The sequence below is a fragment of the Rhea pennata genome, chromosome Z (assembly GCF_028389875.1).
Source record: "Rhea pennata isolate bPtePen1 chromosome Z, bPtePen1.pri, whole genome shotgun sequence".
NCBI lineage: Eukaryota > Metazoa > Chordata > Aves > Rheiformes > Rheidae > Rhea > Rhea pennata.
This window is the reverse complement of record NC_084702.1, coordinates 63,585,582-63,603,264: the sequence shown is the minus strand read 5'-3', so window position 1 is coordinate 63,603,264 and position 17,683 is coordinate 63,585,582. Positions and strand designations below refer to the sequence as shown.

The following is a 17,683-nucleotide window of genomic DNA, read 5'->3' as shown; positions in this document are numbered from 1 at the left end:
TCTACAAGAGTCCTAAAAAGAGAGTTGGTTACTTAATAGAAGGTTTAAGCAAGGTCTTGACTAAATGCCTTTAATTCAGACAAGTTCATAAAGTAACAATGCAATTTACCAAGTTGAACATTACTTACACAGAAAAGGGATTATACTGAAACTGAACTGTGTGTTTCCATACCACCATAACATCTACCAATCATACTTGTAAAGAACTTCATCACATCTATCAGAAGTCCCAGCTTTCTATGTCAGTACCAATATAACAAATTGCAACAGGAATTTTCAGCTACCTAGAGATAGGTATGGCATGCCATACACAGCACTATCACAGCTACAGGAACCAAGTTATCACATTACTTTATCACTGGTGGAGAATCATTTTTCATTAACTGAAAGGCTAACACTACAATCAGTTCTGCGAAGGCCTTTTTTCCCTAGAACATAACATCCATCTTATCTACTCGAAGCTTCAGCCAGCTACTTTTAAACCATATGTTGCAGCCTGATCTTTAGAAATCTTATCTCAATAATAGTATTGATGATTTCTAAGAGAAAAATTGTGTCCTGAACTGTAGTAGAGTGCTTGACCTCTTCTATCTAGGTAAACAGAAGAAGGCAGCAGATGGATCCTTAGATGAGACACTGGAGCCTGAAGAGCAGCACATTGATTTTCTGAGTTTATGAGCCTGTCTTTCGGTTTGAATTCCTTAGCTTGGAAGAGCCTAGATGGAAGAATTTTGTTTCTCCATGTCAACTGCCCCAAAATAACAAATACCAAAACTCGGTACTTTTCTTTGTGGCTCCATCCAGTCACCAGCAAGTCTCAACAGGGGCATAATTTTAAGAACCATCTACTAACCTCCAACAAAACTTGGCATTTCCTCCAAGATCTTCCATTAGAATATTCCATTAGGACAGTGACCTGGCCTGAACTTTCTCAATTCTTATGAAATTACAGCCTGTGATTTAAGGATAAAAATCTTGCACTAAGCAGACAAGAAAGACGACTGAAAACGTCTCTACCTCAGGGTGCCATTCTAACTCATTTTCCTGGCAAATGCACTTGAAAAATAATTCCTGGCATAAGTTACCAACAACTAGAAATCACAACTTCTACAAGCCAACTAAGCTTACATTCTTAACTCTTTATCTGGGGAACACATTCCACTCTTAGCTTCTTTCTCCGAGGCATTAGGCAGCATGTTGCGGTGCTATTTAGGACCATGCCCTGTGAATACTTGCCCAGCTGTCGCACTTCTTGATGGGACAAATTCAGTCTTACGGAACAAGAAATTGTTTTTAAAGGTGTGCACAAACTATCCCATGAATTAATGTTTTTACTTTTTCCAAAGATTTTTAAGATATGGGAGTTCAAAAGTATGAGTCCTCTGCCAAACCAGACTCCAATATGTCTGCTAAACACTCCAAGACTCTCAGAGGCCAATAATATGAACCAGCAACTTAGCTGGCACTCAAAATGCTTATCGTGTAGATTCATATTTTTTGATATGACATTTAGCTTTGTCAGCCTAATGTCATGTAAGAATTTTGCAGGTCCATGTTTATTTTTAGTCTTGAACGACTTCATGCATAAATGAAAACACAAAATTTGGGCAAAAATTCCAGAAATATCACAAAAACTTCACAAGAATTCACATCAGACTTAAGGAACGTGTTGTGTGGAAGATTTGTTAAAATATGGCATTTAGTATAATAGTTTTCTCAGGGACAGACAAGAGGCATGACTCATGCACAGGTGTACAATTTGTTTCCCTCAGCTATGAATCCATGAGTGCCAAAACTCCTGTGATGTGACTAGAACATCTTATTTACATATAAATTTAAACAAAACTCAGCCCTGCTACTTTTTAGAGAAGCAGAGATAATATTTAGTCAAACACAGGCTTGAATTACTTTATAAAAGGAAAAAAAATACCTTTGCTCTTAGGAAAAAAGACTAAGGAGTAATGTAGTTCAAAAGGATACCTATTCATCACTACGATAGGACAGGAATCATTCGACTAATTGTTCAAAATTAACAAAATTCTGTTTTCATGTATAATTTTGGAAATAAATATTTTTTGTTAACTCTTAAGTGTACAGTGTGTCCTTATTTGCCACAGTTTATGATTTCTGTTCATCACTGCCAATAGTATTCTCTCAAATATCACTTGGAAGCTAGAGGGAAGAGTTTATGTGAGTTATGTGTCATTAATACATATCCAACACAGGTTGCACAATTGTTCACTCTAGTAAATATTATGCGAAATGCATAGCTACAAATCTTCATTTTAACTATTTAAGCTTCTGTTTAAATTTTCGTTCAGGGTAGTATGAGATTACCTTCTTCCTTTGCAGCATTTCCAGGAGAACCAAATATAGCATTACAGAAAAGTTTCATCCAATGTAACTTAAAGATATCAAATTTGTTAGTGGTCAAACTTGTATCAAATCTCCATCAGGAGGTCAAAGTCTGCTTGTGCATGCTCTTATTCACCTCAAAATAGTCTGAGGGATTCACACCACAGCTCTGGAGAAGCTATATTCTCAATATAGGGAAGAACTTTTTTTCTTCCACATCAAAAATACTTAACTTGGGGCCACGACAGAAAGCAAGCTGCAACGAGTTTTGCTACACCTTCAAATGTATTGTCAACTCACATGAAATAAGAACATCTACCTATTTTGAAGATGAGGTAGTTAATAAAAAGTTATATTGTTAATTCCTCTACTGATACTAAACAGAACATTTCTAATTAACAAAACTCTGAAAAGATGACAAGGAATATGTCAACTGTGCCACAAAATCCTCGTGCCTGTAAGACTGCCTCATGTGCAAGGAAGAAGGGAGGGCAGGGAAAAAGAAGGCTTTTGTATAAGAGACAAAAATAAATAAATACATACATATATATATATATATATAAATATATATACACACACACACACATCCCCCTGAGGAAAGAGTTTTGAAGTAACTTGCTAAATCTATGTAGGATGAAGCCCACCACTGCTTCATAAGGCAAACTGACATGTTTCTTACGCAACCAAGAAGATGCTTGACATATTAGCACATTTTTAGGAGATCTTGCTGGTTGCTTATCTAGCTTGAGCATACTCACCATTTAGACTTCCCAAAAGGAAGATCAAGAAGAAATACAGTCTACAGATTTGTTTGTTTTTTTTTAAACATGAAGTATTTTTCAACCTGTTCAATCCTTTTTGTTGTAAAGGAAGTTATAAATCCTTTCTAAGATGTAACCATTCTTTGCACATACATGTCCACATCCCAAAGGCTCCACATTCACAGCCACATCCCCACATAAAAATATGGATGCTTCCTGTGGCTGTAATGGCAGTCACACATCAATGGCTACTTTTTTTTTTTTATCAATACTGCTTATCTATAAAATAAGCAGCAATATAGATGCTAAAACAAAACCTTTCGCAAGATTCAGAAGTTCCAAGACTGGTATCTAGATTTTCAAGATCAGCAGATCACTGTCTGGTTTCCCTAGTATTGTTGGCAGAGTGCTCCTGCAGTCACACACACAGCACAATAGTAATGAATTGGCAGATTTTTTCCCCTCAAGAAGAGGGCTCAGATTGCAGGATCAGTTTCAGAACTCTGAAACTTCAACAGTTTGCAGTAGGTGGCACACCACACTGAACGGGACTTCACGTATGGCAGTGGTTCTCAAACTCCTCCTGCCCTACTTTTTTCATTTCTCCTTTCAAAAGGCAAAAACACACAGCAAGTTCCCTAGGGCAGAGGAAAGAATAGTTGGCAGTGAGCTGATTTAGCGGACTCCACTCTCCGTCACCCCATCTCTGCCTTCTCTCAACCTCTACTGGAAAACTCCAGGACAGCTGGAATCTCACCAAGCATCTAATGCTTGAATTCCACAGGCTGAAGACTGCTACTAGTACTCAAGTAGCTTAGAGGTACCTTCATATTACTGGAGTCATACCTTGGTTACCACGGAGATAATCCCATATGGGGAGGTGGTCATTATGCATCTTTCTCTCTGGCACCTAACACTAGTGGAAATATACAGAAGGAAATAAGTCTACCTCAACTGTGTATTTCTGTCTATCTAGCCCTTCCGCTGACAGGCTCACAAAAGCTTGAATTAGCTTTTGCCTTTCAAAGTATCGAAACATTTTCTGCCTAAAATCAGAAATCAAAACTTTTTTTTTTTTTTTTTTTTTTTTTTTAGAGGGGAGGAGAACATTAATAAAACGTAGGTATTATCTTTTCTGCTGATAAATTAGGCTGCTATACTCCATCTTTTGGGTTAATCTGAAGAAAATAGCAAGAAGAAAATTGAGTTTCAAGTTTTGTTGTAAACAAGTTTGCTAAAAACGCTGCACTTTTCTTGCCACAAGTAACAGCAAGTTGGTTTTTTTTTTCTGCTTACCCTATTGCAGCTTGTACATTGACAGCTGTTGTTCACATGGCATCTATTTGTTTTGAAATGGATATGCAATGGGTTGTCACACAGTAAAAGACTAACAATGGAAAAAGAAGTTTCCAAACAACAGGGTAAAGATCACAATCGCTGAAAGCTTATTTGAATTTCCTCAGGACGTGAGCTCGTATGATCAGTAAACAGGCATAAGTGATCCCTCTTATCTATGAAATGAGGAAACCATGCGAAAGAGCCTGGGCTTAGACACCATTTGAACATAACGCTGAGTATGACTGATAGCAAACAGATCTATCTTTAATACTTTTGGAAGCTGAATGTCCCTGTGTAACTCACAGCTTGAATAGCTCATCAGGGTCATCTAAAAATTTCATCTGTTAAGATGTTCCGTAAGTTGTTAGATGCAGATATGTCTCAGATGGCATTACATGCACTCCATGACCAGATTTTGTAGAGGTGTCAACTGCCTTTTAGACAAATGCAGTAAGGAGATTTTATCGCTTTGTTTTAGTATGTCCCTGTAAGGATGAGTTAGGCTGGTATTTACGTGTGGGATCAGTTTTCTGATGACTAAGTAGATGAGATGTCAGCTGCTCTGCCAGGCTATATTGTTGGAAGGTTGTTCAGTACTTTGCTCTTTCCCTATGAAAGGAAGGAAGGAAGGTGGTTTTCCCATAAACAATTTAAGCATTAAATTCTAATTTACAGGCCAACATAATTTTCTTCATCCTTCCTCATTTTTTCTGAAGGAAGATACTACTTGACATCTGTTGAAGTCTTCTCCAGGGGTTCACATTTTCCATTCAGTTTGGCTTACATGACAATGTAACTCTCCTCCTACTCTTTCATCCTTTGTTCTTTACTTCCAAATTAAGGCAAAATACACACCTGCTATTTAACCAGCCCTATTTAAAGTTTTTTGCTCTGGAGTTCTCACCCAGACAATTAGTTTAGATGGTCTAAGAGTGCAAATTTATTAGGCTGGTCATGAAATTTAAGGATAAACAGTAGTAGGGATGACAGTTCTTTATCTTTCTTTGCCTAGGAATACTCAATTCCTAGGCAAATGGAAATTTGAGTATTCCAAATACTAATCACTCTGTTTTTGCTAAGCAGTTAACATATTTCACTTTAAAAGAAATCTAAAAGATGACTAGATAACATGTTGATTCTCTCTGCTTACGCAAAAGGCTTTTGGGTAGATTAAAAAAAACTTAAACATACGACAATATATTATAGAACATAAATGCTATAACATGCTGTTAATGTTTTTAAACTTGGTAAGGAAAAACAAGCTATCCATATCCAAAATCATTCATTTAAATTCAACTAGACTCAGTAGTAAGCAACAGGCATCTCAACAGTAGTTTCTAAGCCTATATTTACAAAATGTCATATTTAAACTATAAAATCAGCATTACTCTGCTTTTCCTTTAAAAAAAATAGTAAATTATTAGATAGCCTCTTTAGCCTCTGGATATAGTTTCAGGAATTGTCTCTCCAGGCTGGAAGAGACACTTGTTAGAATTGAAGAAAGCTTCAGCTTGTCATTGCCCAGGAATTATCTGTCTTGAGAATAGAACTCAGTATTCAATGTCACAAACTTCTTTCAGCAAAAATCTATTAGACACTTTTGAACAACAATGTTAGCATCTACCTTATTTTTCCAGTCTTTCTCCACTTTCCCTTACATTCATCACCCACAATTTCATCCCCTTCCCACGAGACTGCTGCACTGTAACAGGAAATGATCAAGTCTGTAATTTCTTCCTGGAGCATTACTAAGTTGAGTAATATAGAAATACTTCAACCTATACTTGATAAGAATATATTTTGAAAGCATGTGGGCTACGGCATGACACATTCTCACCATAATCTAAGTCAAATACTCTTTTATGGATTAAGTTTTTGGAAGAAAATGGTATCTTTTTTATTTCTCTGAGAGGAAGAAGGGATTACTGGTATATCCAAATAGAAATTTGGGGAATGGAAAGATAAACTTAATCAGTAAATAAAGCAAGAACTGCTTTTCAAATAATTCAAGTATGTCTGTGTTTGATTTGAAAAAAATTTATAAACACAAACACACAGATTCTTACTGACTCAGGATCCAGTTCTACCTTTTTAAATAAAGTTTTTAACATTTGTTAAATTAGATAAAAAAGATTTCTTGTAGGAAGCTAGTCTTGCTTATAAAACAAAAGCATTAATCCAATAAAAAGTACTAGGGTGTAAGTCACCACCACCACAACAAAAAAGTAATTTATTTTTGGTTTTAATATTTTGATATCATGTATCACTTAAAAGCAAAATTTTTGCAAAAGAGCATAACAAACTTTATTCCACGTGCTTAGCTAATCCTAAAGACTAGTGAAGAGATAATCAGACCAGAAACATACAATAGAAGAGAGACAGTTTTCTGTATGCTTTGCATGAAAGTTTTTAATCCCTACAGAAATGAAGAAACACAGCCCCAGCTTCATTAGCAGCTCCAGAAGGCAACCAGCACGGTAAAAACTAACACAATCTTCGACCTCAAGGAAGGATACTCCCTCAGCCAAAGAAAAAGAATACTACACAGTCAGCATCTGTTTCACATAACTGCTTGGCCGCTGAATGTAAGAACCTAAAAAAAGATTACTTTTGTTGTAAGTTCTTTTACTATTAGCTATGAAAATTTTGCTGTATAAAGACATATTAAGTTTGCAAATCTCAGTTAGCTAACCCTAAAAAGTAGAGTATCAAAGTTTAAGTAGAACTTCACCCTTTGAATACATATAACAATGAATAGTGACCGTTAAAAATGGATGCCCTTCTACCTTCCTCCAAGTTTCTAAGAACAAATGCCTGGACCAGACTTCCACAGCGGAGAAGATAGAACTTAGGTAATAGTACTTTAACAGCTGAAGGCAAAAAACAGGAACGAGAACAAAACCATAGGCCTCTCTTCCTTAACATCAGAACCAGAAGTCCCAAAATAAAGTTTAGCAGTGAAGCAGAATGGAAGCATCATTAAATATCAGATTCATTTCTATATTTTCAGAGAGCACCAACAGAGAAATCAGGTACACTCCAAAAAGCTCAGGCTTCATCTTGATCGCATGGAAACCCTTCTTTCAATTGGAAGATTAAATACTGAACAACAGGTTGGGAAACTTTTGGAAGTCTGGCTTAGCTCTCTTACTTACGCAAAGGAAAAGTCTTTCAAAACTAGTATTTTTCTTCAACAGCATCTCATAGAAAAAACAGATGACACCATCTCTAAGGACAGACATGCAAACATTCACAGTTAAAGGGAAAAGAAATAAAACAGCAGAGGAAATCAAGTATTCTGGATTCCTTCAGGACATTCTCTCATGAGACATCAAAGCACTTCACTGAGATAAGGTTTCTCAAGACACATGCGCTCATAAAACAAACTTTATATGATAAGCCTAAACTCAGTCTAAGGAACAAACTCTAAAGGGAATCTGCTATGGAAAACTCAGGACTCAGTTGCTGATACAAAAATTGCATTTATGTATCCTCATTATGCATTTAACAGCAGAGATAGCAAAATGTAAAAATCTCCAAATAATTTGTCCTATTTCAAAAAACAAAAGAAAAAAATCACCTAAGTGCATGTTATATACTTAATCAGAATCATCACTATGCCTGTGCTGTGTTCAATTTACTAAAAAAAACTGCTCTCTTTATACAATACATAAGCAAAGAAGTATACTCGTGGACCAATAGCAGTAAAGAGGAAACACTCTCCTTTTAACGCATACGTATCTGGAAGCTTTCTAAATACATTCTCAAATAAGACACTCATCATAGAACTTGATTTTATAGCGAAGCTTCCTTTGAGAACCAAGCTAATTTCTTCCTCAGGCCACTGAAGACAAGTTTTGACCCTGCTGAAAATCTAATGAATTTCCTCATGATTCATTCAACTGTATTTATGTAGAATATAAAGATCTACAGAAGTTCTAGAATATAAAGATCTATATAGTTCTTTAATTAGAAGAACACTAGATGAAACCAGACTCCACAAGAAAGTCCAACAGGAGAGTGTTTTAACTCCTCCTTTTAACAGTTCTCTTGACCACTGAAGACTCAAGGTTTGATGCTAGCTACTCAAATAGTCTCACAACAGAGAAATAAGAAGCTAATCTGCATGTATCTAATTTGAGAGGCAGAAGATTTAAGTAGGGACTTTTCTGTAGGGACTTTACGTAGGAATTTTTTGCTTACATCGATCTTTCTCATTTTGTATGTGCACATCTTTTACACCAATTTGAAGAAGGAACAGAGCCACTTTATTTGGCAGCCAAATAGCTTACCTGAGTAAAGACAGATTAAAAAAAAAAAAAACAAACTCTCCTAAACCAAATAAATATAATAGAGTTCAATGAATATATAATCTAATGGAAGTTGGCTACCCTTACCCTTGCAATACTTCCAGTGGTGCAGCAAATACATTGGATCTGCCAAAAATACTTAAACTCAGAGTTTGCTGAGCAGTTGCTCATAAGTTAAAAGCTCATACATGCAATAAATACAGGGAACACTTTCCTGAGCTGCCATACGAGCCATACTACAGTTACACCTTACATTGCATTTTTGCATGGCTTAATTATTTCTTGGATTGCAGAGGTTAAGATACACAATACTATCTGCATTCCACTCCTCCTACTTTTTAATTTTTTTTAAATCAGTATTTGCTCCATTTTTCTCAACTTTAACTCCTGTACTATGTCTCAAATTCTAAATAAATTCAAGCCACACTGATCATTTTATATTCAAAAGAATGAACAGTTCAATAAGTATAGCTTCTTATAAATCAAATGAATAAATAATTAAGTGTTATACCTCCAAGTTCTTTTACATTCAAGATGGCATTCTGGAATGGCACTGCTTTTATGCTAAAACCTAAAAACAGAAATAAAGAATATTAGTAAGTTATTTGTTAAAGAGGACATTTGAAGTCAGCTGCATACATTCAGAAAAGTTTACCAGGATTTTGCATGGAAAATTCTCAGGCTAAATAAGATGAGTATCGGTTATAAGAGAAAAGATCAGTAGGAACTATGAAATTAGTAAAGACACTTTTTAATAGCTGCAATATATTAAATTCAGCATAAAACTTCAATCCAAGCCACCCACCATTTGGCAGGGATTTAGTATTAAGTACATCTTTGTGAAAATCATCTTTTAATGCATCTGGAACTGAAGTTTAGATTTCAAATTATGAGTAATATGAGGTGATCCTTCCACAATTTTTAGGAGACATGGAAGACAATGTACAACTCTAATTACTACTTTCTTATATTTAAAATTCACAGTTTTTGGATAAAATTAGAGTATTAAGCATGTCTACAGATATTATTAGCAGAAAGAACTTTTTACAGACCTGAGTAGTATGTATAAAAATGGTTACAAGCACATTAAATGTATCTGTGAATCCTTTATTATTGTTTATATCTTAAAACAGAAAAACTTTATAAAACATTTTATTATTTTCCTATAATTGAAGAATGTCACTGCAGTGTTTCATTCCAGGTTTATTAGGTGTCAATTAACAGAAACAAAGGATTTGTTCACCCATATCAGACCAATATGATATTCTAGTACTCTTGTCTCTAACACTGGTCAGTACTAGATGCTGTAGAAGAAAGTGCAAGAAAATCTGGAGGCAATAATTATGCAACAGCTTGTTGTTTTCTTAAAAATAAATTATAGGAAGAAGTAAAATCTGGGGTGGACTTCAGTGGTACTGGTGAGAAAAGCAAAAACATAAATTATAGTTTGAAAACACAGTGGAGAAGCTGCCACATCGGATTCTTGGATTTCTAATTATATATTTTAATATAGCATTTACTGGTACAGATGGGTAGATTTACTATGATAAACTGAATGACTTAAATATGTGTCATTTGGACTTTGGAAAAAATTAGGCAGCATCCAAATCAATTTCATTGCTCGAGTTGCCTAACTACGTGATACTTTTTTTGTTTCAACCACCTAGAAACATAAAAAATGTAATTTGGAAATAAACCGTGTTTTCATTATTGCCTTTGAGAGCTACATTGCTGTTCATACTGCTGTTACTAAATACTTCAGGATTCAAAGTGTTAAAGTTTAATTTCCACTAATTACAGCTGAACTTTGAAGGCAAAGTTAAGCAGAAAAAGACTGAATTGCTCAGTGATTTCCTTCTAACCTTTCAAGTTTGGCATTGACATCTTCTCCACAAAAAAAAGTTTCAGATCTCTTTAGAATTCCTAATAATACAACTGTGAAGGCAGTGAACTCCATGGGTTAATTATGCATTGCAGAAGAAACAGTATTTTCTTGTACCTGTCTTATTTTGTTGACTTACAGTTTTACTTAATAGCCTTACATTCTTGTAATTTAAACAAAGATACACTGAAAACCAGTTAGGGTTGCTAAGGGACAATCAAAATTCAAGCCCATGAACCAAAAGTACAATATAAAGCCATATAACTATATATGCACAAGTTACTCACTCAGCACCCACTATCTTTTCCCTCAGCAAATCAACCATGCTAAAAATCACTGTAGCCACACAAACAGATTTCTTCCATCTCTATGACCTAATCTGTCCTCTTTCTGAACTTGGCAGCCAGGTATTCCTTTTTTTCACTCTACAATCTTTTTTTTTTTTTGGGGGGGGGGGGGCTAGGGAGGAGGGAGGGAGGAGAAGGCAGTGTCAAAGCACTCTTTTCAATATCAGGCATTTGGGTTCATCCATATCAGCATGCACACTTACTTTTTCCACTTAAGTGCCTTTAATTGTGGTTGTGTCCATTTTTATTTATCATTTACCATAACCTTTTACAAATTTATTCTCTGATCTCAATCTGCCCTTACTATGTAAACAAGTGTCTTTGTTAAGCTAAAAGAAAGGATTATGACCAGAAATAAACATTTACATTACATTTATTCTTTTGGTTGCTAGCATCTACCACAAAGCAGTACCGACCCAGTATGAGAGGAAACAAACCCTAATGTAAGTCGCGTAGTTTCACTATCCCATCCTGTATCACATTTCCTCCTCTTTCCTGACTCTATAACATAACTGCTTAAAAAAGAACAAAAAGAAAAGGGGGGAGGGGGGAATGAAACCTCCGATGTCCAAGGTAAACTGATATAGTTCATTTCCAAAGGTTCTACTTTATTACACCCCAATGTATGTTCCGACTTTCAACACACTGCAAACTCTGTGCTTTCATGAATATTCCCCATTGTACTACCAAACTCTGAACAAGTAAGTAGAGTTCACTTCAAAACAATCAATTATGCGTTTTTAGGAACAAGATACAAAGCTGAAGTTCTCCGTTGCATATGCTACATGTTTTTAAAAGTTATCCATAAGCAACGTTACAGCACACCGTGGAAAAAAGGCAGTATTCTTCCTACCTGTGGTAGACACTATATTCTCCGCGCTTTCGCTGCAAAGCTGCGATAGAAGACTCGTCTTGCCAGAGCCAGTGAGGCCTATGCAAACCAAGTCATATTCAGGTCGTGGTGGTGGTGGCCCCTTGCAGCAAAGTGCTCTAAAACACTGCCGGGAAAAAACAAAACCAAAAGGGAAGTTATATTTTCGCGTATCTTTCTCTAACAAGAATCTAAAAGCCAAGTTCATAAATTTAAAATTGCTAGAGAAGCAAAATTCCATTCCAGTTTACTATTTTGGCACTATCAGCAAGTAACAGAGTGAGATCAGCTCAACCAGAACTTATAACAGCTTTATAAGATAACATAAATATACCAGTTAACTTTTCACCTAAGCCTCATATAGCTGGATTGAGGAAAGCAATTTAAATTTCCTGAATAGCATAAACAGTGCGCATTCGGTGAGACAGGTGCACGCTCTACTCAGTCAGGTGTTTGTGTACTTCGCGTGTCTGCTTCCAGAAGCAGAACTGGCAGAAAACCCCTGCGCTAGTCTAGGGCAATACCTGGCCCGAGCATCAAGGCAGCTTCCAAACAGCTGGCCAGTCACTCCGTGCTGTCGCAGGCAAGAACCAGAGAATGTCACTCAGCTGATTTCAGCCTCCTTCCTGGGCTTTGCCACATGTTCTGAAGGAAAGTACTCATCCTACCTTATAACATCAACTGTTAAGAGTACAGCTTTTAAAAAAAAGATATTTTGCTGGACATAGCTTTAGTTACAAAAATGTAGATACCATTTCACTATGTCTCTTGCTGTTCCCTAGAGAAGCATGAATTAATCACAACATAAAGCAAAAAAATCCCTTAAACAAAACCTTCTTTAGAGTTACACTCATGTCTCTTAAAAAGTATGGCCAAAATAGGCCAAGCCCATCCAGTAGGTCCCCAAGGCCCCCAGGAAGGTTCATTAGAATCTTCTTTGTAGGTTATACAGAAAACTTGCACATGAAAATCTAGAAGATTGCCATTCAGGGAAACTATGGGGTTTAATCACCTGCTAAAGTTTGTAAGATACATTTCACCCCACATATACACACCCCCCCACACATATATGTATATATAAAAATATATGTATCACACATACCCAATATCTGCTACTTTCACATAAGAACCGTAACTCTGTTACAACAAGGATCAGAGAACATCTGCACAACTCTCACCTATACACACGCACATTCTACACCTTTACATAGTGCCAACTTCTAGAGTCTCCAACAACACACATCTGAGCTTCCCCACCTACACCGAAGGTGCTGTTTATTATTACATTTAAGTAATTTCTTCTGTCTTAACCGTAAGCCAACAACAGCACTGGGAAAAACCCCCTAGCCACCTCAGGAGGCTACCTGAGGAACAGAAGACTGAGCTGAACTTAGTAAGACTCTATCAATTGCCAACAGCAGGTTCAAGGACTGCAAGTCAATAAAAGAGGAGAAGATTATAACAGGACAGTTGCTGTGACTACAGAACTTATATTGGATACTTTCGAGTTCCATGTTACATCTGAACTGTATGAGTGTTAACACCATGATTGAGGTTCTTTCGGAAAGAATCGTGTGTGTGCAACTCCCAGTTATTTTAAACATGTCAGAGGCTGAACTCATATGCATAGACACCAATTTAAGCAGGTGATAATTCGTCCATCTGAAGACAGGTTTTGGCAATAATTCAGTTTTGTTAAATATTTCTTTTTGTCTATACCTTCATAAAGATTAGAGTTCTGCAAAAGGGATACCATACATAGTTCTCGTGAAAAATGTCACATCCCAAAGTCTTGTTTTACTTCCTTATGCAACGCTGTTGAAACAATACTCTACATTAGTATAAAAAAAAAAAAACAAAAGTAGTAGGGAAAAAGTTAAGAAAGTACAGTAACATCCTATAAAAGGTGAAAGAAAATATTTTAGGAGTAAAACTATTTACTATTGTAAATTTAAGGCAGTAGTTAGGCTGAACAAGAACAACAGATCTTAAAAATAAGAGCTTTACTTCTGTTAAAACTTGGCTCTGAAAAATTAAGTTCGACCTTAATTTGTGTTCATAGCTAAGCAAAGGCATGTTTATGCCTTCTAACTTTATTCATTGATGTCAATTTATATTTATCCTTCAGACTCTACAAAGCCTGAAGTTCTGATACTTAAGTGAGAAGCGTAAATTAAGTTTATTGCACAATACAAGCTCCCTAAAAAATAAGTTTCCACTTAATGGAGATCAGGCTGATGGCTATTAAAAAAAAAAAAAAAAAAAAAAAAAAAAAAAAAAAAAAAAAAAACACGCTCTTCCAAGCTCCCCCAAAACTCTGAGGCTTCAGGCCAGGCCCCTTTCAGCCAGTCTTTGAAGAGTTAATTTGTCCCCATCAACACAGAACATCTGCAACAGATACTACAACAGGTTCTTGAGGCCATAACGAGAAACAAAGAAATGAATGTGCTGATTGGACATCGGTGACACTATTCCAGTGCTTGTGCAGCCAGGCAAGACTCCTACAGCTCTAACAAGCTTAATAAACATTAAAATGGTCAGTAACTCCAGTTCTCCCAGTGACCATCACCCTCTGTAGGCCATACACAGGAGAGGAGCTCCACAGGCTGTTTCACGTGCTGCTAATTGCATGATAGAAGATCCAAGTCAACTTGCATGTCCAAAGCAGAACCTCCACCCACTCACTCATCCTTTATCAGTAAACATAGCCAATTACGAAAGATCCTGAGATTCAACAAATTCAGAACCAGGAATTTGAAGCCAAGAAAACTGCTTGCTCCAGACTACTTTCACATTTTACTCAATATGATTCTATTATCTTCTTCACAAGCACATCTTTGTTCCTGTGAAAGGCTAATTTTCTTCAGTAGACATTCTTCTTATGCTGGAATTAAAACAAAACCTTAAATGTTTTAACCTCAAAAGCTGATACAATACAAGCTGATGTGTACACTAGCTGACCAGAAAAATCCTACAATTCTATTATTACCAGCATGTTTTAGGGGATAATTTCAATGATAAACTTTGTAAGTCTGTTTTGCTATCTTCCTTACTCAAGCTCAGTGAATAACTCTTCCATCAAAACATCACTGTACAAGCAATATGATCACTGCCTTCCCATTCCTCAGCAGCTTAAAGTTACTCAGTCTCTAACAAAGCCTGGGCTAATTAAACATCCATTATAGAGACTAAACCCCTTTATTCTGCACCTAGCAGCTGCACCTAGTAGTTCTACAAGATCTGTGGTAGAGTAGAAAATTCAGAGGTCAGACTATGAAATAAAATTACATCCTATATTCTGCTTTTGAGTATGGAGAGGAAATGCATCCTGAGACATTTTGTACAGCATGGACTATAGTTACAGCTTTGCTAAAGATGTCTTCAAGCTTTACAGTGCAAGATACTGAAATACAAATAAAATGTTTAAGTAGTAAGAAAAGAACTCATTCCTGAATTCCAAAACAATACATAAATACAACAAAAATATTGACAGCTGGTCAGTTCACAGTTAGCTCTCACTTTCCCAGAACTGCCAGGGTACTTTCAGCTCCATTTGGACAGTCCAAAAGGCAGAAGAGAAACTTGAATTAATAGTCTCTAACTGGCCTTCAGACAGTTCTCAGATATGGAGCTGGAATTCTTTTTCAGCAATTCCTCAACCCGATTTCCTCTATAAGCGACTAATCGAAACAGCATTATGCATGTCCTGCTTTGTAAAGCTGCCTGTTAGATACTACAGAAGAAACTCAGAACCCGACTGGGTTCAGTTGATGGGACAATTGGAGAGAATAGACATAAAAAACATTTGATTCAGGGAAATTCAGGCTTAATCTGAGCTAGCTGGCTTAGGCACTAAAATACTCTTTGGGGAAGTGTCATGCATTTCAGCTCCACTACCAGCAAAAACAACAAAGAGACATCAGACACTGTTTATAGATAAATTCTTAAGAGAAAGATACAGCAAACAAAGTGTCAGTTCTCAAGATTTCTGGGAACGTTACTCTCAAAAATGGTCATAGCCTTTGGACAGTGGGCAGAGAGGCAGTCAAGGGTTAAATAATTTAAAAATAAAATGAAAGGAAGAGCAGATTTGAAAGTACTGAAAACAAAACAATACGGTATCTTGAAAAAATGTTTGTATTTGGCCAGTTCTGGAAAAAGAGCATGTATTTATCCAGTAAACTGGGATAGTTAACTGCTGCAGCCTGCAGAAAAATGTTCAATATTCAGCACCTCTATTACTTTTATTTCAGTTTATGCATGTGACTATGTATAATCACATGCAAGAGCTAAGGGAAGAAGTTAGCCAGTCCCACTCCTACTCAGGGATTTATATCCCAACTAGATTATTCCAGTTTTAGGTGAACCAGCATTTGCACTGACAGTCCCAGACAGTGGCCCTTTAAAGCCCTATGGAGCTTTCCTCTGGGAAAACGATTAAGTATTGTGTCTATAGCAGGGGTGGCCAAACACTTCTGACATATGTGCCGCTCTGAGATCACAGATTGAAGCTCTGCGCAGCAAAGGTCCCTGAGTTACTACTCCCTCCAGCACATTGCACTGCCTCAGGCCATTGAGTTTGTCTTCGTCTACTCATTGTACTCCTCATTCCACTCTCCTTTTGGGGGTGAAATACTCCGTTTTTTTCTGCTTCTTTCTGGACCCATCTTCTGTCCGTTTCTTTTGTTGTTGCTGTTTAATAGGGACAGACAAAGCAAGGGATTTCATGCTTAAACACACGTACCCTCATGCAAAAATACCCTAATTCAGTGCAATATTAATCCTAGCAAATTAAGCATTCAGAACTTCTGAAACGGGGAATTAGGGCTGAAAGCTCAATCATAATTCTGTTCCCCTCCCCTCCCCTCCAAATATGGCCTCCTTTTAAATTTTATTTTTATTAAGACATCATTGAACAAATGGACTTCTAGTACCCAAAAGATTTACGTCCAGAGGACTGGTGAATCATCCAAAGTTGTTGACAAAATCTCAAGGAGATCATTAAAAGAGTGTCAAAGCTGCACACGGCAGACCCAGTAGTTCTAATGTCACATGAGATCACAAAAGCACAAAGAAATCTCAAATCTTGAAGCAAATGTGAAAGGTGAGGAAGAAAACACCATGGAGACAGTTACAATATTAAAGATAGGAAACAAGCAGGGAAAGCTGCGGAATAACTGAACACAAATAATAAAACACACTCAAGGCACCTGAATGAAGTTATAACAGCTAAGAGACAGAAAAATAAAAGGATATATAGTAAACTAATCCTTAACTTTACGAAACCTTAAAGTAGTACAATACATTCTATGCTTTCGACTGTGCAAACTATAGCTGCAGACACTTTAGTTTCTACACTGCTGCACAGGTGATATTACCACTACAGAAAAAGGGGGGAAAGAGGGAATAACTACAACACAACCAGTGATACTATTTCATGTTTTCAAAACATCAGATTGAGAAGATCATCATCTTATCTGACTATAACAATGAGGGCAAAACAATTTCTTTTTGTGGCTACCAACAGAGAAATACTCGTATAGCCACTGACGTCCTGAAGTCATCTCCAAAACAGATAAAAACACTAAAAATCAAGGCTATCATGATCAGCCACCTTCTTTGACAGATTGCAATCTCATTAAACCTTTATTTTCAATCTCTTCCATTATGATTCAGAGAGACAGAGGGAATCCAGCTACAAGTCTACTAACCTATCCTCCATACACAGGACAAATTAATCCTCTCATTTAATCTGGCTAATCTTCATATGTATGGGATCAAGCAATGGGCTCACCACAAAAGAACTTCTTCCTCTTCAA

At 36.5% G+C, this 17,683-nt stretch overlaps 1 protein-coding gene across 4 annotated transcripts in view; it reads right to left on the bottom strand.

The window, feature by feature from the left end:
• Positions 1-17,683, bottom strand: part of ARL15 (ADP ribosylation factor like GTPase 15) — a 219,962-nt gene that overhangs the window by 127,820 nt on the left and 74,459 nt on the right. For all 4 annotated transcript variants that reach the window (XM_062599814.1, XM_062599816.1, XM_062599815.1 and 1 more), the window contains 2 exons: positions 11,847-11,991; positions 9,276-9,335 (listed from right to left, as the gene is read on the bottom strand). In XM_062599814.1, the coding sequence (XP_062455798.1) occupies positions 9,276-9,335; positions 11,847-11,991 (205 nt within the window). The remainder of the gene's footprint in view (positions 1-9,275; positions 9,336-11,846; positions 11,992-17,683) is intronic.